The sequence below is a fragment of the Varanus komodoensis genome, unplaced genomic scaffold (assembly GCF_004798865.1).
Source record: "Varanus komodoensis strain SLA01 unplaced genomic scaffold, ASM479886v1 scaffold13_1, whole genome shotgun sequence".
NCBI classification, from domain to species: Eukaryota; Metazoa; Chordata; class Lepidosauria; order Squamata; family Varanidae; genus Varanus; species Varanus komodoensis.
The window spans coordinates 12,381,482-12,409,005 of record NW_025335408.1 but is presented as its reverse complement, the minus strand read 5'-3'; the positions used below and the strand labels follow the sequence as shown (position 1 = coordinate 12,409,005).

Sequence of the window (27,524 nt, the reverse complement as noted above, 5' to 3'; positions counted from 1 at the left end):
GCATTTACATCATGGGCCATTTATCATATTGGTAAGGCTATGACATCACAGGCTGACATTCGACCAGACCTGATGATGAGGCTTAAGCAACTGGAAGCTGTTGGTCTCCATAGGAAGAGATGCTTCAGGACACAGCAGTAGAAAGGAACTTGACATGAAGTCTAGCCATGAAAATGGGAAGAGGAATTATTGTAGGGGCGATCTGTTTAGAAGGTTGGATAGGTTTGCTGGAGAATCTGCCTCAAAAGGCTTACTGGGTTCAGGTTGCAGGTAGGCAGGAACCTGTAGAAGAGACCACAAAACTAAATCATTAGGATTTAGTACTTCACAACCCCTTACCAAATGCCAGGAATCAAGATAAGAGAAACAAAAACTTATACAGCAAGAGCATAGACTCAGTGAAGGTATTGTGGCACAGTTCCCACTGGTACATTGGGCCTGACTAATGCAAAAGGAATAGATCAATGCAATGGAGAGATTTTGGGGGTGTAGATCTCGATTTATGCCAGTGCCCCATACACAAACGGAAACTGGGAATGAGATTTGTATGAAACTCTTGTCTTTTTTATCTGTGTACAAACAAGTCCTACCTGTTCATTAGGCTGGGGCCAACAGCTGACCTTGAAGTTCTAAGAAGTAGCTAATTTGAAATGTGATTACTGTAATAACTTAGGATATTTCAATGAGAGTTGTTCACCGAGCCATGCATTTCATGCATCATAAACCATGATGACACAGCTTTAGTCCCAGTCTGTTAAAATACACTATTGGAGTCAACTGTATGTCTGCCATCCCTCAAAGATGCTATTTCATGCTAAAAATATCCAACAATGGAATGGCAATTTTGGGGAATGTCCATGTTCATATTTGCATTAACTCCTGCCTTTACCCAATAGTCACGACTCCTTCAGGGCCATGTAGTGTAAGTTACTGGAGAATAGATACCGAGCTAGTGTACAGGGCTGCCTTACTGATCTTCTGAAGCAGCTCCATTGATTAGGAGTTGCATGACCTGAAAAGCATTGGCCCAGTAAATCATTCACCCTGTTCCTTTGAATCTTCTATCTCGATCTTTTTTGCCTTTCCTAGTTTCTTTCTCCACTGGGATAGACAAATTTTGTTTGGGGATGAAACAATTAGGGAATGTAGCTGTTATAACCACATCACATTAAAACATCTTTTCCCATATGTAAAATATTTTATTACATAAAAGTAGAAACCATTGACTTTTATATTATGAATATTATATTGAATATATGAATATTGAATATTGGAAAAAACGTGAGAAACAACTTTATAGTTTGAAAGTTGAAACATAGAAGAATAAAAACAATGTAACTTAATGTACATTCCCCCTGTTGTATTTGTTGGGGAATTGTCCTGTTCCATTCTCTCTTGTTTCTGTGCAAGGAAGGGCAAAAAGGAGATAAGAACTCTGATGCTTCTGTAACTAAAGCTTGTGGGAAAGGGAAGGGCAGAGCACATGTTTTGCATGCAGAAGGCCTCATGTTCAAACCCCAGGCAAGGCTAGGAAAGAGCCCTGTCTGAAGCCCTTGACAACTGCGGCTGGTCCATAGGGATGGCATTGATTTAGAGTGATTCCTTCTAATGATCCCTTCTCATGTTCCAATGGCTGCCAGAGCGGCTAAAAGTGATGTGCTAACTGTTCAATGCGGCAAAGGATTTTCAATGGTGGGTTTAGCACTGTTATACACTAAGGAATTGTTAGAAGTTTTCTCGACAGTGAGCACTTTTTCAAAGGTTGTTCCATTTTCCTTTTTATGGTGAAGAATCAGTCTAGCAGAAATCCAGGGATGTGTTTCTTATTTCAGGCTCACCCTGGGTTTCATGGTCAGCTGTGCCTTCCTATCCATGTGGCTTAGTAACACCTCCACTGCTGCTATGGTGATGCCGATTGTAGAGGCAGTGGCTCAGCAAATCATCAGTGCTGAGGCTGAAGCTGATGCCATAGAAATGACTTATGCAAATGGAGTCACCAACCACGCGCTGGAACTTGATGGTACGCACAGACAGTGAACTGTTCGCATTTTCCATGTTCATCTTTGCTCATCCTTCCATGTTCATCTTTCTGAACTTCTCTCTAATTCTGTTTTCCCCTGTTTAGAAAGTATTAATGATTGTGAAGCAGTTGACTGGAAAGAGAAAGCAGATCAAGCTAATGGGTAAAATCTATATCCTTGATCATTTTTGTAATTATCAGTTCAAGCTCAATAAATGAATTACTGCAGCAAGTTTCTTTTCCAGATACGGCATTGGTACTGCTCACACATCCCATACCGTGTGCAACATTGAAAAGGAAAAGGTATTCAAAAATCATTCCCATCATGTTTTCAGGAATTGGTACATGCTTAGACATTGATCTAGTAGATTAAGGTTGCAATCCTATCTCCACATATGGGAGTATGGCTTAAAGATTGATAAAAAAGTATTGAGTTTGTTGTTTCAGGGTAGCTTATGAAATTCACTCTTTATAATGTACATATGAGCACAAACAGGGTTATACTGTAAGATTCATATATACATCTTACACACAATATAACAAATGTGTGTAAAATGCATATATTGGGAAAACATGTGCAAAAAATGGTATATTGGAGAAAGAGAATTCTTTCAAGGGAGTTATAATTCATTATTTGCAACTGTGTGTATAAAAATGAAGGTACAGCAGGACATCTATACCTGTGTGGATTGATTCCAATTCCTCCAGCAGATGCAGAATCCATGGATAATAGTGAACACTATATACGGAGTGTTTTTTTTTTTCCATAGTCTCATTTGTTCTTACCTCAGCATGATTTTTTTCTTGCCCTATTCAAGCAAGGAGTATTTTACAACTTCCTTTGACACTTAACAGCACTTTACAATTTCTCTCTGGCTCTTACGGCACTCTAAAACTTCTCTTTGGGGCTGAGGTCAACCACAGTTAACTGAAAGTGTGGTAACCGAGCCAGTGGATATGGGGGTCCTGCTGTATTTGGAAAGGTGCGTACAAAAAATGTATGCTAGGAGAGATGTTCATGAAAGTACATGTGAATTATCACATAGATTTTTAAAAAAATGAATCAGAAAATGATGCAGAAATAGGTCAGAACAAACTTCATGTTGGTAGAACGCAAATGGATAAAATGGAACTAGACAAATTCATCTAACCCACTGAAATCACCAGAACTTGCTTTGGAAAAGACATGAATAGAATTACAATATAAGAAACTTTATGTGAGCTATGCATACAGTCACACACATGTTTCCTAGCTTGAAGAGAATCTGGATGAGACTGACACCCTATCAAATACAAATCATCCAAAAATGCTTTAAAACACTCAAGTGTTATGTAACACAATAATTCCAAAATCTACAATATAGCAATATTCAAATACAATCCTAAATGTCACAAGTCCAAGGTCTCCAGATCATCCAAGAGTTGCAGCTGTGCTTGTCCATAAGCCGCTCCCCCCCGCCCCCCAGTGCACACACACAAAATCTGTGGAACAGCAATAGGATGAAACAACATTTCATGAAGTCATAAACAATCACAATAACTGTGATATTTTAGTTGGTCATGATAAAGGTAAGAGCTTAAGTTCCCTAAGGCCTACCTAGTCCAGCATTCTCTTCCCACAGTAGCCAGTGCCAAAGGAAAGCCCTCAAACAGGACATAAATAGTAGCATACTGTCAGGTTTGGTCCTTCTTGAGCCCTGCCTCTTGACTTGTTCTCCAACTGTTAATCCTTCTCACTGAAGGTTCATGCTCCAGTCCTCTACACCAGCTTCACCCCATGTTTATCTGCATCTGCTTCTTGATTTCATTTAGCCCTGGACATAATCGAAATGTGCATCAAGCACGGTAGTTCTAATCTTGACCATGTTCTATAATGATAACTCATGAACCTTTATCATGAAACTCAGATAAACTCAATTAATCTCTGGCTTCAAGCCATTCTTTTGCAATTGAGAGTGCTAAGAGTTGCATCATGGATTAAATTACAATATTCTTTCATGAAATGAAAAAACATATGGAGTCTCAGAAACCCATACTTGTTTTATATCTCATTAGTAATTTCTTCTGGATCTTGGTAGGGCCTTTCCATTTTCTTTGTCTCCTTCCTTCCTTCCTTCCTTCCTTCCTTCCTTCCTTCCTTCCTTCCACAGCCTAAAGAAGATCCTGCCCTCAGCTGCAGTGTGATCAGAACTGCTGAAACTGCATACTAGACAGATAGTACAGACATATATATTGATTCTCTAAAAAATGCATGTCACGAAGGCCAACATTATCCTTCCATAAGTCTCACTAAAAAGACAGTTAGAAAAACTATCCCAGAAGGCTTGCAAAAATCTCTCCCTTCAAGCATAAACTGGAATGGGTTGGGTTTTACCTATGATCAATATAAACATGCTGATTACTTTTATTTCATATTTAAGCAGAAGCCAGTGATAAGCCAAACAGGAAGAACATACCGAAACCAAAGGGACCATATGATATGTAAAGTCATGTGCCTGTGTATCGCTTATTCATCTACTATCGGAGGACTCACTACCATCACTGGAACGTCAACCAACTTGATTTTTGCAGAGCAATTCAATTCGTAAGAAAAGAGACCATATCACTTGCTTTATTCCTAATCTAATTAGTACTTTTTAAAATTTCTGGCCTTTATTAATTTGAGTGTACTTGATTTTATGCCTATATGCTGAGCTTCTCCCAATTAATGCTTTCTTTTCCCCTTGGGATACAGCAATGGACCTCAGAATTTGGAGCCTACATTGGCTTTCTGTTGTAGTGTGACCAGTGGCTTAAGCCCAGCTCGCAAGCATGAGAACTTCCCTCGCCTAGGACAGCTTTCACTGAGAAATGCCCCTTTTTAATGTCCTTATGCATACCTGCCATCTGAAAAGGCTTAGCTAAATGATGGTTTTGTAGGTCATTTGGCCTCATTACAGGGTTGCACAATCTTCCATGTGAGTGATTCGCATGATTAGCAATCATCAACACAGCCTCTTACACATTGATTCCTTGTTAGATAGAGGAGCAAAAAGCAAAATGCCAATACATTTATGATAATTGCTATCCCATACACTTATCTAGCCCTTATATCCAAGTTTTATGAGTTCCTTTTCATTTTAATTTTGATGTTAACCACTTAATAACAGGTAGATCCAGATAGAGTTAAGCATTCTACAGAACACTTTTTTTTTCCAAATGGGGGGGGGGCGGTGCCAGGTGCTTAAATATCTCCTTTGAAATCAGTGAGACTTAATATAAAACATTTAATTCACCCAATCATGCTGTACTTTCTATCATACAAGCAGGAATCTGAAGCCAAGGGAAAGGATATTTAATGTAAGGATCAGGGATCTATATACATCTATCTACCAAACCTCAGTAAAAATAAAATATTCATAAGAGATGCAGAATGATAGCTCAAATACAATACCCAGACCAGAATGCAGACTAACAAATGCATACAATCAATGATGCTGTAATGTTTTCCTTTTATCTTTACCCATTGAAATCAATGATGCTGTCTTAGAATCATATCATAAAAGATGGCAATACAGTTTGGCTCCAAAAAACTTTGTTCACAACTGAAGACATATAATTCATGTTATTTCTTAAGTATCTGCAATTTTGCACTAATTTACCACAGTCATGGAATCAAGGAATGTGCTCTCAGTATTTCTGATCTGGTAAAAATAATTCTGTTTGCCAGAAATATTGTCTGTCCGCCACTTCAATTTGTTAAAAATTGCATCATTGAGAACTTAATTTTTCACATAAGCATACGCTATAGTTACTTTAAAGCAATAAAATAAATAACATACATATAATCAATAAGGAAGGACACATTAAAGCTGTCAAACCTCATCACAAACAATGAAAGGGAATAAGCATTGTAGAGCAAATCTACAACTTCTTTAACACCCTGTATGCTTCCATCCCAAGCCTGGACATGTTTAGCCAGAAATCCCACTGGTTTCACTGAGAACTTGGTCATGTCAGACTGGACATCAGGAAGAGCAATACAATAGTGGAACTAGCTGCCCAGAGAGGTGGTGGGCTCTCCCACACTAGAGACATTCAAAAAGAAACTGGACAGCCATCTGAGTGGGATGGTGTAACTTGGTGTCCTGCAACAGCAGGGCGTTGGAATTGATGGCCTTCATGGCCCCTTCCAAATCTACTATTTTAAGATTCTATGATTCTATGACCCTTGTCATTTCTGCACTGGAGAACACAACTGTTTTAATACAGAGATGTTTCAGAATGTAAGAACTGCTTTGCTTCATTGGATCAGATCAATGGTCCTCCAAGTCTGGCTTTCTTTTCCCAAGAACAATAAGCCAGATACTTCTGGGAGCTCCTCAAGCACGTCACTGCAAGGGTGGCCTTTTACTTTTTGTTTACTTTATTTATTTAAAGCTTTTATAGACCGTTCCATTACTAACACTAATGAGTTGGCAAAATTAAATGGGTCATTTGCTAAATGTCTTATTCTGCTGAAAGTATTTGTTTAAAAATAGTCAGTCCCCAAATATTGGGGAGCACGGATTAGCCATTGCTGCTCTCATCTGTCCCACCCAAAGGATCCTTCCCCACTCCCCACTTACAGAACTATTTACCATATTACAGGTGTAGAAGTACAGACAAATCAATCAGGATTGGGTCATACCAGCCATGACAATTCTTTAGGTCGATGCACATTCCCTAAGTTGCAATGGCCAGCCAATGCAATATTTCAGAATCCTGTACACAATTTGGGTAGAATGAAATGCGCTACGAAAGAAATTGTAGCAAAAGTGGACCATGAAAATTATTTGGATTGGAGACAGTTGAACCAACATTAGGGTAGCAGATATGAAGCTAATGAACTAAGCTAGCTTCAGCAGAAGGGAGATGGCACTCCCCCAAATAAATACATATTAATAGTACACTAACATTATTATCTTTGGGGTCTATAGTTTTCTAGGCTATGGCTCTTCTGTGTTTCATTTGGCTATGAATTAGTTTTGCCATTCTTAGCATGTTTCAGGAGGGCAGGTTTAAAGCAATTAAGAAAGAAAGAAAGAAAGAAAGAAAGAAAGAAAGAAAGAAAGAAAGAAAGAAAGAAAGAAAGACTGTTCTTAAGATTAAAAAAACCCCTATTGCAAAGTGCTAATCTTAACCCTACACCTATCCAGATAAAATACTTTTCATTATCAATATTGCAGGTATGAATCACTTCCAGTACAGAATGTTAGTAATGCAGATTGCACAGCAACAACCATGCAAGAAGGTGAAGATAAGAGGGAGCTGAGTTCTTAGAAAACACATTATCTGGCCTTTGTTCTGCAGGTATAGATCCGTGTGATAGTTCAAGTTTCTAAGGTCAAAGATATTCAATGTATGTGTCACTGAAAAGGAAGTTGGAGAAAGAGCCTGCTGTTGGAGTAGTCCAAGACAGGCAATGATGATCATGCAATTATACTTAGGTCATCATGAGTCTCAGTCTTGGTGACCTTCTTTTACTGAGCAGCACAATAGTATAGGGACTGGTTAACACTGATTCTCAGCTTTTGAGTTTGAGATAGTGCTACCATCCCACTGGAGCTAAATTTGCATGGACTTTAAGCCAGGAAGCCTTGCTTAACAAACCATGATGTGAACCAGGAAAGTGCTTGTGCAAAGGTATGATAATCATCATGGAATCCAGCTCACTTCTGGTTTTTGGCCGTTTTTCTAATGCTCAGCCCTGGCTTAGGAAGTAAGCCAAACCACGATGAAGTCTGTGAACACTCACAAACACTCCTCTTTGCACAACCCAGCAACCTTATGTAGCAAATTCTGCACACATTCAAAGCTTGCAAGCCATGTGCATGTAGCAGGTGGATGGACTTGATTCCTGGCAGACACCCACACAAACTCAGTGTGTTGCGTAGGCTCAGTGCCAAATCAGGCTGGGAGAAAGAGGGCTGGCATCCAGGGAACTGAGTCGAGGGAATATGATGGATTCTCACCCACAACGAGGATTCTTTACACATCTTAGCTTGCACACACAAACCATTTGCTCCTTACTTTGCAATTGCAGGTAAACAAAGCAGAGAGGGATGTCAGTAAAATCTCCAGGAAGGGACAGGTGTCTGTTGCATTTGGACTTTGGGAGCTTTGGCTATGAGGCAGTATAGAAATGAAATTAATAATGACGATGATGATAATAATTGTTGTTGCATGCCTCCCAAAAGCCATCATATCAACATCAAACCAGCATTTGATGTCCTTTTACAAGTCCTTGCTTGCTGAGGTGCACCCAATCACTATCTCAGATTCAGCCATGATATGAAAGAAGGAGCTAAGCAGGGTTCAACGCGCTGTGTGTACTGGCAAGTTTCTCATTCATTTCCTATTAAGATAGGATTGCTAAATGTGATGTGCAAATATGTCCAAGCTGAGTTGTACCAGTGAGCATCTATTCCCTAGAGACCCTTAGCTTAGACTATATCTTAAAGCCATGCTAAATCTCCCAATGCAAAGAAACATTTTACAGGAAATGTCATGCAGCAGGAGTGTTGGCTAGAAGTACTGCTGGAGAAGATCCAACATTTCAAAAATAAAATTGTGAGAAATGAAAGAGGAGAGCAGAACACCTTTTGTCACTTGCTATGTCCTCTTGTACACCAGCTGATTAAGGAGCTTTCTCAACTATCATTCTCAGACTTAGTAAATAGGCAGCTGTTCCCCATTGTGGGGTATGTGGGAGGAACAATACATGTGTACCTTCCAAGGCAAGGATTTCTTGCTCAGAAACATTCAGACCATTTCAAAATCAGAGGTGGCTTGGACTGGAATATTCTGAGAGAAAGCAACTAGCTCTCAGGTTTCTGAACTACCTTGGAGCTTTAAGAAGACTTCTAAGGTGTTCTTTAAAATTATTTGATTACAATTGTTTTAACGCTTTCTCCCAAGCTCTGCATAAGTGTAAAATGCCACACAGAGGGACAATGGAAGGGAAGGGTAGAAGGTGTAGTTCTGTGACTGTAAGTTGTAACTTACAGGGAATGACTTTGCCAATACTCTTCTTTTACTTACCAATCCTTCCCCTATCCCCAGCACATATCCTTCTGCAATTTGCAGTGTATCTAGGAGCATATCTGCATTATATGTCATATTCATAAAACTGGCCAAAAAAGACTAGGAAAGACATCAAGAATTCTTCCTTTAAAAATCAATTTGCATAGAAACAGAAACATAGAAACAGAGTGAGTCAGAAGGGGTCTCCTGGGCCATTTAGTCTGACCCCCGGCTCCAGCCGGCTCTACTCATGACATATCTACTTGATAGTTGTCTGATATTTTTCTGAAATTTGACAGACTTAATCCCCTCAGATTACTTTACCTGAAAATTTCATCCAAACCTTCCCCAAAATAATTAGTTATAGGCATTTGTTGATTTTTCATCTTGTAGTCAATGGGGAAGACATGAGCTTCAGAAAATGAAATGAGGCAACCAGCTGCCTCAGATCCAAGGTGAAGCGATGTTAATCTGAATCTTTGGGTGGAGGCAATCCGCTATCCATCCAAGCCAACAAGGTGGGTTCCAATGTAATTTTCTGCACATGCACAGCCCTAAAAATAGTGTCTGTACAGACAAAGATTCTTCTTTTGCAACCATTTCTCACAGCTTATTGCATACAAGCTGCTGCCTAACCTTGTATTTCCCCCCCAATTCATCTTGGAACGCCAGGCTATTTCAACATTCCCAATTACATAGATTTTGCTCTCCTTCCTCCGAAAGTGCTGGCCCAGCCACAGAAGTTGCCATGCTTGTTTTATAACTTTCAGATCAAGCCTGAATTCCTTGTCCCAGTGAGAGTTAAATAATATCCAAAAAGCCTTTCTCTTAATGAAACTTCTTCTTATTATAGAAAATCTCTCTGTTAAGCTGTTGATCTGTGTCTCGCTTTAAACTACCCTGAGTTGAAGCTATTGCCATGCAGAGAGTGCCGCATCACTCAGGGGTCCTTGCCGTGCGTTAAGCCTCTGGCTAGAATTTTGCTTGCTCCCAAAAACTATTTCTATTATATCCCTGCCTTGGAAGGTTCTATGTCCCATTAAAGAGAGGACTGTAAAATACCATTGCCATTCATTTTATGCTTTAATGTCATAGGCATGCAACTGTTCTAAAGTTAATACTTATAAATACTATTATTCACAAGGCGCTAGTTTCTATGTTTTAAAGACTGGCCTCAGTGTCTTCAGCCAATGCATTGTACAGAATCCTTTGCAACTCTGGCTTCCTTTCTCATCTTCTCCATGGCCCAGTTGAGACTTCAGGGATGCAACCAGGGTGGTTCCTCCTGCACTGAGTGCAAGGGGATGGGATGGGGGCTCAGGCTTTGAAATCCCAGTTCTGGGATGGTGAGACTTAATTAATTGATTAATTAATGATTAATCAAGTCTTTAATAATAATAATAATTTTTATGCGATTCCTGCATGTGTTTGCCTTAGCATCGCAGGTAATTGTGCCACTTCCTCTGTTTCTAGTTCCTTCACAAGATCCTCCTACTATTAAGTTTTGGTTTATACTTAATTATAAGTGGCTAGTCCTGTTGCAGCAATGGGAAGAAGGCCTCTTTTAAAACTGTGTAGCAGTAAATCATATCAATCAAACATTATACTGTTCAACTAACTGAGCACAATCAATGACTTAAGAAGAACAGAATTTAGCAGATACTGGATAGATTCAGACAACCAAAGGTAATTCAAGATGGTTGCAGCTGCTCTTGCAATAAACACTAACAGCATCCCGTGGAGTGTCTGTTTTTCATGAAAAACAAATAGAATTCTATTAATATCTTCTGTGATTTCACGCCATTGTCAGTGTAAAAAAACTAATGTAAATAGGAAGATTTGTTATGACAGAGCTTGTTGTCGTTCAAAGCTAAAATTCAGAACCTACTAGAATTGTTGGTGCAAACCCAACATAATACAAGCATTACGAGTGTATTATAATTTATTAATAATTATCATTCATCAGCCATACATACTGGTAAAAACATAGATTATGCGTATTTTATATTAAGAAGAGCTGGGCAGATAGAAAACTAACATTTTAGCCAATATGAAATGCAATCTTTGAAAGTGACCATGTTAGAGATGGTGCTTTGGTATTGAAAGACTTGTTTTCTGACAATCTCATCCTAGTTTTGTCCCCATAACTAAAAGGCTAGTTCACATCCCATATCCTTTCTATTATATCATGTAGCATTATTTATTTTAAAATAAACCTTCAAAGAGGAAAAGTCACTGCCTTCATACTTCCAGACACTTCTTCAATGCCTGTGGCAATAATGGGTCTTCTTCTCTCCCAAAGGTATGTAATACCAAGGAAGGGACACTCAGATGAAACAAGAGAGTAAGATAAATAATTCAGCAAACTAGGCCAGTGTTACAGCATTATTTTAGCTGTGTGCATACGTCTTTACTCCACTTTACTCTGATAAAAATGCTTTACTCAGGACAGGTCACAATGATTAAAATCACAATAAACCACTTATGTTATGATAGGTTAGTTGCAAAGTCAGTAAACCAGTAAAACCAAACAAAACACGGCAAAACCAGGCAGAGTAGATAAAACACAATCTTCAGATGAAACATCATCTCACTGGCTAAAAGCCTAGTTCCACCCATTTCCCCAAACTAGACTTCAGTAATAAATGGAAGATTAGAGAGGAGTAGTAATTCATGGGGCAAAATATACCATAACATGGTTGTGGCCATTGAGAAGACCATGTCTCTTAACCCAAACAACCATGCTTCTATCATAGGAAAGATGGTGAACAAAGATATTCCAATTAACTTCAAAGGGCAACCAAGCAAGGGGCTACATGAATGTGTAGAAATGCATTCAGATATAAATTTGGGATAGTTCTATACAATCCATCTTCATTCCTGATAAAGCTACCATCCTTCTTCAGAGCTGTCGTTGGATGCTGCTGATGCCAGGGACCATCTTCCTTTTCAAATGCCATCCAACATTTAACCAATGTATTCTTTTCTTTTGTTTTGTTTGTTTATATTATTCAGACGGTATCCAGGTTGCCAGTGCATCAATTTTGGATCCTGGTTTATTCTTTCCATCCCCATCACTATTATTATTTTGTTACTTGCTTGGGTTTGGCTCCAGTGGCTTTTCCTGGGTTTCAAGTAAGTACTGTTATTACTTTATTTATACAGTACCTTCTTTATACTTGGTGTTTATATATATATATAAAACCTGCAGGTACGACAAGTGGCTACTCAAAGGGGCTTAAAATATAGAAGAGTCACAGGAAAATCATGGAGGGGCAAAGGCTTAGAGAAACAGACGAATAATATGTGTTGATTCAGTTACACTTAAGTCGACCTAGCTGCAATAAAAGACAGTGGAAAGTATAGGTTGATGTGAGGGCAAGCAACATGAAGACTCAAGAAAGGATATGACCATGAACTGCACTGTCTGCATAAGTACAGGAGATGTCAAGCAGATGGGGCAGAATCAGTTAAAATGCCTGAAAGAAGCATCGCAGCAGTATCAAGCGTTCAAGCATTTGAAGGGCACACAACAGCTCTTGAAGAACCTCAAGCAGTTCTTGAGAGAGGAGGGGCTACAGAGTAGCCACCTGGGCAATGATGCCTCATCCAAGAAGCCCTCTTCCGGCTGGGGAAGGGCAAACATGAGAATAAATCAGGAGTGAGAATCTTCTGGGGTTCCAGGTGCTAATTCCCCAACACCATATGGTGGCCACTGTCATTGCCACGCTAGGTCAGCCACACGGAAGTGACAGACAATGGTAGTTTGTTGCCACGCTTTGGTCATGCACCATCAGTTGAAAAGGATCCATTCACCTTGAAAACAGAGGGGCAACTTTTAGCCCAATTTCCACCCCCAGTGGCTGCACCATTCTTCTTGCTACTAAAACTGGAACTGTTATTTCTGCCCATTGCTGCTTTGTGTGAAGACCTGAAGATATGGGCACACTAGTACAGGGTTCTACTTATGGGCAAACTAGTACTAGTACTAGTACTAATACTCCTTCGGGTATTTTGGTTACCATCCTTTTGTATACCTATGCTCTTTAGAGTGACTATAAATGATGTGCTCACTCTGGCAAACCACAGCGCCAGTGCACCATTGTCCTTGATATATGCCATCAGGTTGTCCCTGTGACTTATGGTAACCTATGGATGCATATGCTCCAAAATGTCCTTTCCTTGACAGCCCTGCTCAACTCTTGCAAATTCAAGGCTGTAGCTTCCTTTGTGGCATTGTTCTCTCTCACAGTTGGTTTTCCTCTTCTGATGCCTGTGAATTTCTCCAGCATGATTGTCTTCTTCAATGAATCTTGCTTTCTTATGAAGTGGCAGAAGTATAACAGCTTCAGTCTTGTCAATTTTTTCCAGGAAAAATTCTGGTTTGATTTGATCTAAGGCCTATTTATCTTTCTGTTCATCCAACATATTCACAAAGGTCTCCTCCACCATAATGATTCGAATGCATCAGTTTTCTTCCTGACAGCCTTCTTCACTGTCCAGCTTTCAAACCTGATAAAAGTATTTGTTACTTTTGTTCCAGAGATTATGGTCTAGACCCAAAGAAATATGTGATCTGAGAAGTCTACAAATGTTCATGAACACTAGCAAAACCCCCTTTGCAGTTCCTGGCAACCTTCCTTTTCAGCATGTGCAGCACAAACAAAGTTGAAAGTCCCATGACTTGGAAGTTGAAAGTCCCATGACTTGAAAGTTGAAAGTCCGATGACTTCTTGGCAAGCACCTGTGTGAATACCTTGTGCACTCAATACCAAGCTGGACTCAGTGCCACAAGAAAGCAGGCAGGAGTCTGGAGAGGGGAAATAAGCCATGGGAATCCAGAGGATTCTCATCCCCAAAGCAAATTCCTCACACATCCCTAGTGATCAGTTATTTCAAAAGAGATGCCCATATGGCAGGACTCTCTTGAAATGGAGGGAAATCTCCCAAGTAGTTTGTGATATGGAATGGAAAGGATGGGAACTCTTGTTCAAAGGGAAAGTAAAATGAAAACAAGCAAACAAACAAACAACTCCAACCCATACCACTTTGGCTCCCATCACAAGAAAAGAAATGCATAATCTGGCATGGATACCTTGACTTACTAGTTATTTTCATTTCAGTGTAAAGGAAATGTTCCAGTGTGGCAAGACGAAGTCAGCCCGAGAAAAAGCTTCGGCCCAGGTGATTGAAGAGGAATACAAGAAACTCGGACCAATAAGGTAAGGCAGAAGGGAAAATATTACAATGATATCAAAGCAAACAGATTCAAAGGGTCATGCTAATATGCTTCTTTTGCAGCTACCCAGAAATGATCACCCTTGTCCTATTCTTTCTAATGGCTCTATTATGGTTTACGAGAGATCCTGGATTCATCCCTGGCTGGGCATCACTTTTTTCAGAGTGAGTTGATACAGTTTGTACAATTGTACAATTTCAAGGTGTTTGCATTCTGTGTCTCTTGCAGATGATTCCAGATTGGTGGTACTAAAAAAACAAAACAAAACAAAACAAAAAACCTTTATAGAGAGTGCAATCCTACTAAGATGATCATCCACCTCCAAACTTGGAGGATGACCATCCAATACAGAGTGGGAAGTGTGCTATGTAGAAGCAATCTCACCTTCCCCTACTTCCTGCTCTGCATTTTCCCTAGATGCTATCTCCAACACTAGAGGTGAATATCCAGCCTATCCTCCAGCTCCCCAGGTGATGCCTAGAGGCCATAGGATCCCTCCTGAAATTAACAGAGTATAGGAAATGCCTAGCAATTTTCTTGATACGTATTTTTTGAAAGTATGGAATAAAACAGGTATTATAGAGAACATGCTGTAGTCCAGCACATTGGTTTTCAACCACCAGGCAATGGACCAGTGCTGGTCTGCAGGAGATTTCCTGCCGGTCTGTGGGGGGGAGTGGGGCACAACCTGCTCACCATAGACCAGTGCTGGGGCTGGCTGTTCTCTACCACCTCTTCCCTGGTTAGCATTGCATTTGTAGGGGGTGCACTGGTGCCACTGGGGAGGGGGGCGGTCAGGAAGAGGAGAGATGGCTTGGTGGGAGCTGGCTGGGACCCACACTGCACCAATTTCAGTATTTTGTTCTTTTGCTGGCATTTTTTCTTGCTCAGTTTCTGGTTGTGTTGGGGAACTTACTTTCTTTCTTTCTTTCTTTCTTTCTTTCTTTCTTTCTTTCTTTCTTTCTGGCAAAGTATTCCGTGCTTTTGGATACTAAAGCACAGAATACTGTAAGATGTGTATGGTGTTTTTTGCTTCTGCCTCAGAAGTCCCCAAGGTGGTTTCCCTGTTTTTGCCAGTCCCCAGTTGTGGAAAGGTTGAAAACCACTGGTCTAGCTTGAAGAACAAGCTTGTATATATTCTACAGCTATAATGGATTTTACTTCTGTTAAATGCTACTAAACTATGATTCTGTATTTAGGAAATTCTTGTTTGCCAGTTAACTATCTGAAATGATTTAAACATGCCTAAGGGTATAATATGAATTGCTGCAGGTTATGTTCAGTTTCAGATTTGTGCTGACAAGAATTAGTAATGGAAAAATGATTAGATCCTTTCCCCATTTTTATTAAATGATCTCAATAAAGCATATGAAAATACAACCATGTGGACTGAAACAATAGTCCCTTAGAAGCAAGAAACGGTAGCTTCAAACTCCTGTATCTTCTTATAATTTTAAAAAGGAAGCAGCATTTCTTAATATTTCTTGTTATCAGTTAAAATATTAACTGAAGTTTCTTACCCAGCTCTAATCCTGTCAGCTGGTAGGTTGATATGTTGGCATAGGTGAGTTTCTGAATATTAATAAGCTGATTTCCTCACAATTTCAGAGCATGTATATACACATTCCACAAAATTATTTCATTGTTCACAGTACTATGCATTTGTACTCAATTCCTCAAAAATCCCACATGGTGAGGGTGAGTCAAAAATTATCCACACTCTGGCTGTAGAATTTATTTTAATTAACTTTTAGAAAAGACAAATACATAATTTTGACATAATCTGCTTTTCAATACACTTTGTCCATCTGTCAACAAGCTTTCATATTCCCTCATTAAAAAATGTTTTAGGCTGAGCTGCGAGCCACGGATGTACCTCTGTCTCCACTTCTTCATCAGAAGTGAATCTTCATTCTCATAGGGCTGCTTTCTGGGGACCAAACAGGTGAAAGTCCAGTGGAGCAAGATCAGGACTATGGGAAGGATGCTTTAACACCTCAAAACCAAGTTTTTGCAGAGTATCAACAGTGTGGGCAGAAGTGTGTGGACATGCTCCTGCAGACATTCTCCTTCATGCTTCTTCTTGATGCAACCTTCCTTGAACTCTGTCCATTCATACACACTTCTTCATGGCAAAACACTTTCTCCATACTGCACACAAAGTCTTTGATAAATAACAGTACCAGGCACGCCATCAGACCCCCAAAAAATGAATCACTGCACACTGCTCTTATTTCATATAAATAACAAGTGGGGCATACACTTTTGCTCCCACCACAGTTACGCATTCACTCCTGCACAGCAGTGACTGTATAGATTAGTCTTGAATGGAAAGTGCTGATAAGACAGTGTGGCCAACAGAAGTTTTAATATAACCAGAGTGCAGATAATTTTTGACTCACCTTCATATATACAAAAGGACTTAATCATGTATCTTTCAGAGCAGATAAACTTGGTTCTAAATCCCATCTTTGAGAAAACAGCTCCCATCTCAAAATTCATTACTTAATATTATAGTATTCTTTAAGAATCCATATATCAGTTTTCATAGTGTTATCCTTGTATAACATTTATTTCCAATTAATTATCAACCATACGCTGATAAGAAAAACTTTAAATACACCTTTGACCGTGTATATTATGCTTTAAAACCCAACCCAACACTCTTCAGATAAATAATGAGTTTTACAAGGCTTCTTTCACTGAGAACTGCTTGAGACCTCAGCCTATAGGTCAAACAAGGACCTCCAGGCCCTTTTTGTATATGTGTTTGTAATTCTACTCTTGCTTTACATTCTCAGCAGTTTTGTGCTGATGTTTGGTTCTGTTGGAGGACTGTGGAAATCAAATAGAATTTTCTTTTTTTAAACTCTCGATTTTCCCCAGGTGTATCTGGTTATTTGTATTATTTACTCTTCCCTGCTATGGCTCCCTGTTGCAGCTCTGATGGAAGGAAACTTGTGCAAGTTGAGAAAGCAGAATGCCTGATGCAACTATTTTCCCCTCCTGCTGTAGTATAAACAAAAAATAAGCATCACATCTGTCATTTTGGTCATTTTGAGCTCTGGTTCCATGCATTGCTGAAACAGACCCAAACAGTTTTATATGTGGGAATCCAGACTTTGGTAGGGAAAAAGTGCTTAATCCATGTCCTAGAGTTATCCCGTCAGTCTTTGTCATCTGTGCTCAGCCTCACAATGAGAGTACTAATGAGGACGGATGGATTTAAAGAAGCATTTATTTCCTTCCTTAAAAAAAACCCCTAAGAAGCTATATCTCCAATACATTCACATGTATCTAAAGTTACAATCCTTATGTGGAAGTCAGTTCTACTTGTAACTTCAAGTTAAACCCATTTAGGGTTGGTGTAGAAATCCTCAGAAGTTGTTGGGGTTTTTTTTACTTCTGACTCTTGCTAACACCTAACTTTCTCCATCATTTCCAAAACTGCCATTTAGGGTGTGTCCAGAAAAAGGGCAATATCTAGTCTCTTGACAGTCACTGAATAGCACTATTTTTGAGTGCTTGGATTAAGAAACTAAGAATCATCACAGTTTAAATGATTTTATATGTGGTGTGCTTGTCATCCTCATGTTCACTGAGGGCAGTTGGCAGTATGTGTAAAAAACTTATAATTCTGAGAGGCGACAGTGAGAAAATACATTGTCAAAAAGGGCAGTGTAACATTGCAGCCAGATGGCCTGAAAAAGCATTATATTTTGGACAAGGGTAAATGGGGCAGATTCTACCAATTTTCTCTTCCCTTATATTATTATCTGCTTTCCCTAACTGAGTCAAGTCCCCGGCTGGGAAGTCTCATAACTTTCCAGATTGCTTTATGGCAACTTAGCTAAAGGAATTTCTAACTTTGCATGAGAGGAAACAGAGAAATGACTATGGTCCCATTTGTAATATTCACTGTGTACCTTCTTGCTCTTATTATTTCTAAACTGAGAACTTTCCAAGCCGTATTGCCCTAAGAGCCACTTTTAAATTAAAGTGGTGGGGATAGCGCGACTATTCCACTAGAGACCAGCTGGCATGGCTCACCTTCACTGAGCTGAATTCTGCCCATGGGGTACCAGGTTCCACTTCCCTATCATACGGTTTGCTCCAGCATACAAAGGTAACAAATCCAATCACTATTTTCCCTCATATCTCACCTGATGGCTTTTATGGGCTGTTTCCAGAGAGCATGAAAGCAACAAGGTATGCTTGTTACCTTTTACTGCTATGCGTTCTCTCAGTTAGAGAATCCATCTTTCCTTCATCTAGTTGTTCTCAACAGCTGTATCAGTGCATTTAGCAATCTCAATGTGTCTAAATCCTTGAGGATTATTTAAGGGCCTTTGGAAAGCAAAAAGCCCATTGGAGTGTTTTCAAAAAATAATCGGTGAATCAGCCCTTTAAAATTGTATCAACTTTTACCTATGCTCTTCCAAGCAAAAGCAAAGAACAATATGGGAAGCATATGATCTTTGCCTATTATAAAGCAGAGCACTTATAGTGGTGCTACTGATATGGTCCACGATCTAAGAATTGAATGAACTGGTCATATCACATAATATTCATATTCTATTATAGATAGTAAATGTCACCCAAGTAAATGGGCTTAGCCATGTACTGTTCATCATATTACATTTATACCCCATTTTTTATTCCTCTTGCAAGAAGCTCCACCCAATTTATAAGGTTCACTTCCTCTCCATTTTATCCTCATAACAACCACTCTATGAGGTAGGATAGGCTGAGGGTCTGTGGCTGGCTCAAAGTCTTCCCGTGAGCTTCCTGGCGGAGGAGGGACCAGAACCCAAATCTCCTGTGTCTCGGTCCAGCACTCTTAACCACTAGACCACATTGACTCTCTGTTATATCAGATAACAGACACTGATCCTAACAGATTCGTCTACATATTTTACCATGTGTATATATTTGCCCTTCTTTGTCACTCAGGGGCAGGTATTTGTTAAAGCAGGAACTCCATTTTCTGGTAGTGAAAAAGCGTGATTGTTTTTACTCTGCTGTAATGTTCCCCTGAAGTCCAGAACTATATGTGAAGATGTAGCATTCTACATTAAAGCAAATCATTTTTATAGCATATTCTATCCAGCCTCTGCCGATAAACACAGAAGGCTGCATTTCTTACAGTCCATATATTTATGTAAGCCGTCCTGAGGCTTTTGCAAAAGGACGACATACAAATATTCTAAATAAATAAATACATTTACATATATAAACAGCCCTTTTCCTTTTCTCTTGCAATCTAGATCCTGTTGCATCCCATATGTCTCTGTTTACACTTAGCATTTGTTTTAATTTCCCTCAAAATACCTAACTGAGCTTTTAATTCTTACAGGCTTTAGTAGTCCCACTGCAAATATCCTTTATGTTCTATTTGCAATGTGAAGTTTTGTGTGAAAACTGAGAGTTCATTCAGGTGTTTGGCTTATTTCCATATATTAATAAATATGATTAAGGACATATGAATATCCTTTGCTGATTTCGTTTGCAGACATTATTTACATTTACTTCTGGAAAGTCTACAGTTCCCATGGCAACACTTGCGATTAGAAGAACCTGAACAGAATAGTTCATGTGAGCCTGGCCATGATACCTGTTCCTTATGGGCATTTCAGATTAGCTCATTAAGCACAAAATATCTGCTTATTCTTTTGTATCACGGCACCCTCAAATCTCTTTTGCAATTTCTTGAGAGGGTGGATGATGATGTCTCTGCTATCCATCCCTTAGAGCTCCTAATGGAACCTTCTATTTGATAAAAATAACATCTGAGAAAACTCAATTGGTGAAACAAGGGTAGTGTCAGAATCTCAGCAGTTCTACCGGATCGCTCCGGTTTTTGTCAGACCTCAGATATGGAAAAAGACAGTTAAGAGCACTATAGCCTTTCCCCCTCTATCCTATACTCTTATTATCAAAGGGAGAGCCAGCAAGCAAACTTCTTTGACACCAACATCCAGACCTTGCTTCCAGAATTGAGGCACCCAGGTCTTGGAGAAGCACTGGTTGCAATGAAGTCTCTCCATTGCCATGACAAAATGGCACCCTCTGCTCGTTCAGTTAGAGAGTCTTACTAGTGACTGGAACACCAGACAGGTGGTTCAAAGTGTGGGGCTCAGTATGATCCCATGATGAAGAAGCTCTTACATCAGGTCAAAGAAATAATTGCTCCTACAAACCCTGAAGTTTTCTAACATGAATGTCATTTTATCTGACAAAAGCTAATCTTACACTTACTGGTAAACCTCATGCTATTGCTTTACATTTCTTTAGTGAAACCACATTATTAATCTTCAGTGAAGACATTCCCCATCAGGACTGTTCTTCAACTGAGCCATTAGATTTAAGATGCAGTGCTGGAAGCATAAAGATTAAATATTCTTTGAGTGAGTTTGAAATATTGTCATGAGTTGGTTAATTTCAGTTCTTGCGTACGGTTGTCATTATTTTAAAATATGATTGTAAACAGTTACAAAACCAGAAATTAATGCAACTATAGGATTTTTCAAAACCATTAAGTGGCCTTTCCACTGCAGCACTGCCACCTTGTCATGCCGTGTCTTAAAGCAGCCTTCCCCAAACTCCAGCCAGCATTGTCAATGGCTACGTATCTGGGAGTTGTCAAAACCATTTGGAGAGCACCAGGGTGAATACAGTGCTTCATTTAGTCCAGCCAGTAAGAACCATTACATGCTTCTTTCTCTAGCAAAAACAGGTAGAGCCCAAAACAAGCAAAGGGTATTTGCAGGAGTTCTTTAATATTGCAGGTTGCCCAGAGCAGCATCTAAAAATCCAGTGGAGCTGTGAATTCTTCTTGCTCAATTGGTGCACATAAAGCATTCCTTTGTTCTTCCAGAAGTGGAGAAAGCAAATGTGTGAGATGCTTTCAGGTCATGAGATCAGCCTCAACCAAATGGGGTTTTGTTGGTTAATCTCGTGAAGCTGTGCACTGCCTGAGGTGAGCTAATCTAGCTGAACCACTGGATTCTAGTTTCTCACCAGTGGCAACCTATATAGTAGGGGTGGGCCTGGCATGGCCCCATCATGGCCAGATTTGTGGCCTCAGCTATGCAGCCCTCCCCTATAGTATAATAACAAAACTCAAGATAAATCAAGATAAATATATAAGATTCCCAAAATACGAGCAAAGTGTGTTAACATCTGATGTTATTGCTGCGAAACTTCCAATGTTTTTTCTCACGTTCTGATATTTGTTGCTGAAATGAAGCACTAAATCTTTTCTCAGATACCGAGGGTTTGCGACAGATTCAACAGCTGCCTTAATAATTGGCCTCCTCTTCTTCATTATTCCTGCCAAAACATTGTCTAGAACTACTGATGGAGAAAACAGTTGAGTATGCTTCCTTGGCCTTTTCCACTTAAGTAGCTTGAGTAATGATTGCATGAAATAGCTAGGAGATGAGTTATGCAACAGTATTTGATCTCATTTCTCAGTTAATCCAGATCTCTGCTCTTCTGTGCAGATGGAAGATGTGTTATAATCCAATCATGTGAATTGGCTCCCAGAAGCAAAAATTAGTGCATCCAGTCCAAAGCTCTGGGTTCAAGGATGCACGCAAACAAACAACCCTAGAATTCTCACATGCCTGGCTTCTATGTAGTTATCTGCTTGTCAACCATAAAGTTCCACTGAATGTGTTTGCAAATTTCTCCACAATCAGGAACCTTGATGAAACAGCCCATGAACTTCCTTGTTCCTCTTCAGATCCAGGTTAGATATCAAAGAAATGAAGTCCCAAGTGCTTCCTAAACCCAGACAGGAAGAGCCCAGTTGGGCACAGGTAGCCCATTCATTTGGGCAAAGGGAGCTAATTTTTGCAGGCTGTGTAAACCAACCATGTCCAAAGAAATTGTCTGGGTTACCAGAGAATCCTGCAACTCTTGTAAACTAGCTTCTGATTCAGACTTCTAATTCAGTACCAGTTGATTCTGTTTCAAACAGAAGACTTGTGCAGAGAGATGAAATGGCCACAATCTCTTTACCAGAGCCAAAATAAATTATTTCCAAATATTTGAAATGTGCCAAATGTTTCTATTCAAAATTCAAATTCAGAATGCACATTTTAAAAGGAATTTGAATGCTTTAAATGTTGAGTCTCATCTTTTATGTACAGTATTTTTACCCCACTCTTTGGCCAAAAAATGCCCTAAGAAGGGCTTGCAAAGATTAATAATGAGACTATGCCTGCTGTGAGGCACAGATTCCAGAAGGCACGGCACACAAAGACCTCGGATAGGAGGAAGGGGGCATAGGTGGGCTAACGTGGACTTCCCCACACTGGGGAATTTCACTGGGGGATGCAGCTGGACAGCCCTCTACTAGGGAGGCCTGAGCTTGGAGTCCTGCATGGAGAAGGGGTTGAAACCAACGAACAGGGTTCCTGATCATGAAGAAAGTTGTTACACCCTTCTAGACTTTAGTGCTTAGATGTCCCTGCAAACCTAGGAACTTTGGGTGTGGGGCCTGTCTCCACATTTATGTTCCCACTATACTCTTAGCCCTCACATGGGCAAGCTTAATGAACACGTAGACGCTCTGAATGTGAATGACCATAGAGTTTTGCTAAGGAAGAGTCAAGAGGGAGCATCACATTCCTCAGGTCTGTGTGTGTAGAAAGAGACAAATAAATAATGAAATTATAATGTTATGGGCTTTTCCCCTCCCCCAGATATTAAAAAATATCTTTCTCCCCCTCTAGTTGTTTATTATTACACTCCACTGATAACTTGGAAAGAATTTCAGGCATGCATGCCCTGGGAAATTGCCATTCTTGTTGGTGGAGGGTTTGCACTGGCAGATGGCTGTGAGGTAATGTAGATTTTTTTACAACATATTCAATCAATGATAATATTAATAGACTGTGCCTAGTTGCAAAAAAAAAAAAAAAACCCTGAGAAAAAGCAGGTGTGTTTTCAAGGTTATTCCATTAGATAGAAAGATAGCTAGGTCAATAATTAAGCAATGTAATTCTGGAAGATATGGGAAAGTAGGAGGCTAGCATACAAGTTTTCCTGGAACTGATAACATTCAGGACTTTACATGGAGAAAGCTGGTCCTTAGAGGGTACAGTCATCTGCCCTAAGAACTCCAAACATTCCCCGGCCATTTATGGATTGTGCCCCATAGTCTATAGGCTGCTACATCCTACAGCGGCCCAGCTTCATGTAACACAATGCTGCAATTCAGTTTAAATGCTTGAAATAAGCTTTACGGTTCTTTCTTTATGCCACATTTCAGGAGTTAGTAGTGAAACATATTTACTACCCTCAGTGAAGCCTACGGAGAACTTTTTTCATGCACGTACACATATAATAAAAAATCCACTGTGGGCTGTAATGTAACAGACCCATGCAAATCATCCAGCTGGTGTAGCAGAGGATAAAGGTTATTTATTTATATACAGTGTTATAAATTATATAAAGAATTATATATAGTTTTTGCTAACCATAGTTAAGAACTCATAACATGGTTGGAGATCCCAATGTACAACAAGCAAGCTGTGGCTTCTAGTTTGTCTGCTTTCATCTGCTCAACAGCATTCAGTTTCATAAGTGCTTCATTCCGTAAAAGTGTGACTACCTTTGAAGGTAGAACAAAACTATTTGGTGATGGTTTGTCAATTTAGATGAAAAAGCAAATCAGCATTTGCACAGACCAGTGGTTTGTAAATCCTGGTTTGAAAGACCCTAGGAGTTAGCAGAGGTTCAGAAATAAAATGATGATTTCAAAGGAATGCATCCTCTTAATATCTATCATTGTGTTACAATTCTTGCAAAGTAGGGTAGCTTTCTGACAAAAATGATGTTATGCCATCAGCATACAGCCTGAGGCCAACATAGAATTCTGAGGCCAGCACAGAATTTAGATACCACCCACTGAAAATGAATGAACAAATAAAGCTGTGGGGAGGGGTTTGTGAATCAAAAAGATCACAAAACTCAGGTTTTTGCAGATTCATCTGTTCCTTATTCATATACTACTTTCTTGCCATTTCTTAAGAAAAGCACCTGGGAGAGGCATAGCTGCTTGTCCAGGAAAGGTTCCAACCCCATTACTTTCATCCCCATCTTGATCCAAAAATTATACCCACCTGGTTATTGAGCTTAAAAACATGATTCTAATCTAAATGTATTTACTTGGAAATAAGTCCTACTGACTTGACTGGACTAGACAGTTTAATTATTCTTTGTAGTAACAGAGCAAATATTGATAGGCGCTCCTTCCTACTAAGCAATGTTTTCAGCATCCCCTACATTATGGGTGTTAGCCCTTTTTCAGCCCAAAGGCCATTCCGGACATAGAAAGGATCTGAAGGTCGCATTCCAGCAGTGATCAGCCTTAAGACCATGGTGCAACACTAAGGACAAAGGAAGCAACAAGAGCAAGGCCAAATAGAAATGTTATTAATTCTGACAGCTTCATTCTAAGCAAATCTAATCAACACTAAGGTACAATGTACACTCCATATTTTGCAGGTTATTTAAAGGGGATAATTGCTTTTAAATACCTTCTTATCTCTGATCACTGATCCGAGGTATAAGAAAAAGTGGCTTGCTATCTAAAAAGATCTGGCTGACCTGCTATCTAAGCAGCATGATTATATAGCCAAAATGTCACATAACCATTTACATGGTTAAATTACAAATACACTTGGAGATGAAGGAATATTTTGGGGGCATGAATTCTTACAAATCCAGTTATTTCCATTTTCAAATTGACACTGTGAAGAGATAAGTGATAATAAGTGAAGACATTCTGTTAATGCTACAGTTCCAAAAATATTTAATATTTGGTGATAACTGTGTGAGTGTTCCTTTTTACAGGTTTCAAAGCTCTCACAATGGATAGGAAGCAAATTAACTCCTCTAGGATCACTTCCCATATGGCTGATAATCCTCATTTCATCTTTGATTGTCACCTCTATAACTGAAGTGGCCAGCAATCCTGCAACTATCACTATATTTTTACCTATCTTAGCCCCTTTGGTGAGTAACCTTTGTAAAACTTGTATGACTTGCAATGGTCCATCCACAGTCTGGATTGTAAAGATGGCTTTAACAAGATGTATTTTCCATTCATTCAAAATGTTTGAGAGAGAACTGGTCTGAACTATGAAAATAGAACATAGCTATTCTGGTAGCAATTTCCTGTTACTTTTCCTAGTGTAAACAGGTTCTAGGTCATACCTATTTCTTGATGTTTGCATAAGTTGGGAAAAAGAATAAATATATATTTTCTATGGCTCTTAAGGGATGGTAATGGCAAAATATTGGTCATTCTTCTCAATCACATAGAGGATATCATGCTCTGAATGTTCTGTCTGTGAGGCTGCAAGCATAGTTATGTATTGAATTATTTTATTTATTTTATTATTTATTAAAACATTTTTATGCCGCCCCATTCGCCGAAGCCTCGGGGCGGCTTACAACATAGATAAAACAATAAGTTAAAATATCAATATAAAAATCTTAATTAAAACACACAATTAAGAATATGTTTCCTTCCTGGGTGCCTTGGGCATCTTATCATAATACAATCAAGTTCCTTATCCTAACCGTTGGTGATTATACTGTGAATTTTGACAAATGTCATCCAATATTGATCCATCACAGCCATTTTGACTATGGATTCCTCAGCCTAGCAAAATAAAGGAGCACCATTTAACTCTGAGCTATTTAATTAAACTCATTTAACTGTTAACTCATTTAACTAGTGCTTGTACAATTATCCTGTAGAGAGAACAATTTCTGCCAATGTTTTCTTCTCTAACAGGCTGAAGCCATCCATGTGAATCCCCTTTATATCTTGATACCCTCCACCCTCTGCACTTCATTTGCATTCCTGCTACCTGTAGCAAATCCACCAAATGCCATCGTATTTTCATATGGACACCTGCAAGTTGTCGACATGGTGAGTGATCAGCAAATAATGCATGGTACATGGGCATATCTTGCAATATTTTCTTCTTCATCATTATTAACAACAAGAGCATCAACTATATCTTTTGCCTGATAAAATGCATCTCATGCAGCATCTCAGTTATTCTTAAAAGGTGAGAAGAGCCCTGGGGCATTCAGATCAAAAGTCCATCTAATTTAGAACCCCATTTCCACAATAACCTACCAGGTATCTCCAGGAAGCCACAACAGGGCCTGAAGGAAACAGTGCTCTCCCCTTGTTGCTTCCCGATAACTGGTATTCAGTGACATACTGCCTCTGACAATGGAGGTGTTATCTAGCCATCAACGCTATATGGATCCCATGTCTAATCCCATTCAAAAGGTTTCTAAGTTACTACTTATGATTTGTTGACTGAATATCAATTCAGTATACCTTTCTTCTAAGGAACTCAAGCATGGTTCTCCTCACAACTACCCTTTGAGGTAGCTTAGTCTGAAAAACTGTAACTGGTGCAAAGTCACTTAGTGAGCTTTATGGCTAATTTGAAACTGGACTTCTCCATCAAGCCCAATCCTTTAGCCACCATACCATTACTCTAACCATCTTGTGGAGGCGAATTCTCTAAATTAGCAACAGATCTTCTAACAATCTTGTTTTCCTCCTCCTTTTTTTTTTTTTTTTTTTTAGGTAAAAGCTGGTTTGGGTGTAAACATCATTGGAGTTGCTGTCGTCATGCTTGCTGTCATGACATGGGCTCAGCCTTTGTTCAACCTCCATACATACCCTGCTTGGGCTCCGCCTTTTTCTAACAACACTGGACTTTAAAAACAGAATAGCAAGTCCTTTTCTTTGCGCCTCCCTTTCCATGGTGCAAGCTAGTTGACCTTTCTGGTTACTGGGTGGTCTAGGATATTTTATGCTTGCTTGCTTACCACCTGCACCAAAGGATATAAAGCAAGAATGTTGCAGTCTGAACAACACAGGGACAAGTGAGTCTGTAGAAATGTCCCATCAGATCTTGTTCAGGTTCTACTTGTGAGAGTTAGCAGAAGACAGCATCTGTGTTATGCACATTCATTATGAATGGTGATTTGCCCCTGTTCTTAGGGTCACAAAATAATAGAGTTTTAAGTATTAGTCTGCAGAACTATGAACATAATACCATATTTTTCGCTCTATAAGATGCACCTGACCATAAGATGCACCTAGTTTTTAGAGAAGGAAAACAAGAAAAAAAATATTCTGAATCAAATGGTTTACTAAACTATTTAATAAAC

The 27,524-nt window shown here is 39.3% G+C and overlaps 1 protein-coding gene across 2 annotated transcripts in view; it reads left to right on the top strand.

The window, feature by feature from the left end:
• SLC13A1 (solute carrier family 13 member 1) overlaps window positions 1-27,072 on the top strand; it is a 40,436-nt gene extending 13,364 nt beyond the window's left edge. The window contains exons 4-15 of one of the 2 annotated variants that reach the window (XM_044423053.1): window positions 1,833-2,020; window positions 2,126-2,183; window positions 2,266-2,323; window positions 4,444-4,604; window positions 12,080-12,199; window positions 14,188-14,286; window positions 14,366-14,467; window positions 21,571-21,674; window positions 23,045-23,154; window positions 25,170-25,331; window positions 26,119-26,256; window positions 26,935-27,072. In XM_044423053.1, coding sequence (XP_044278988.1) covers window positions 1,833-2,020; window positions 2,126-2,183; window positions 2,266-2,323; window positions 4,444-4,604; window positions 12,080-12,199; window positions 14,188-14,286; window positions 14,366-14,467; window positions 21,571-21,674; window positions 23,045-23,154; window positions 25,170-25,331; window positions 26,119-26,256; window positions 26,935-27,072 — 1,438 coding nt within the window. Of the gene's footprint in view, window positions 1-1,832; window positions 2,021-2,125; window positions 2,184-2,265; window positions 2,324-4,440; window positions 4,605-12,079; window positions 12,200-14,187; window positions 14,287-14,365; window positions 14,468-21,570; window positions 21,675-23,044; window positions 23,155-25,169; window positions 25,332-26,118; window positions 26,257-26,934 lie in introns of both variants that reach the window. The other variant, XM_044423052.1, reaches the window with a different exon arrangement.
• Window positions 27,073-27,524: the final 452 nt, after the last annotated feature.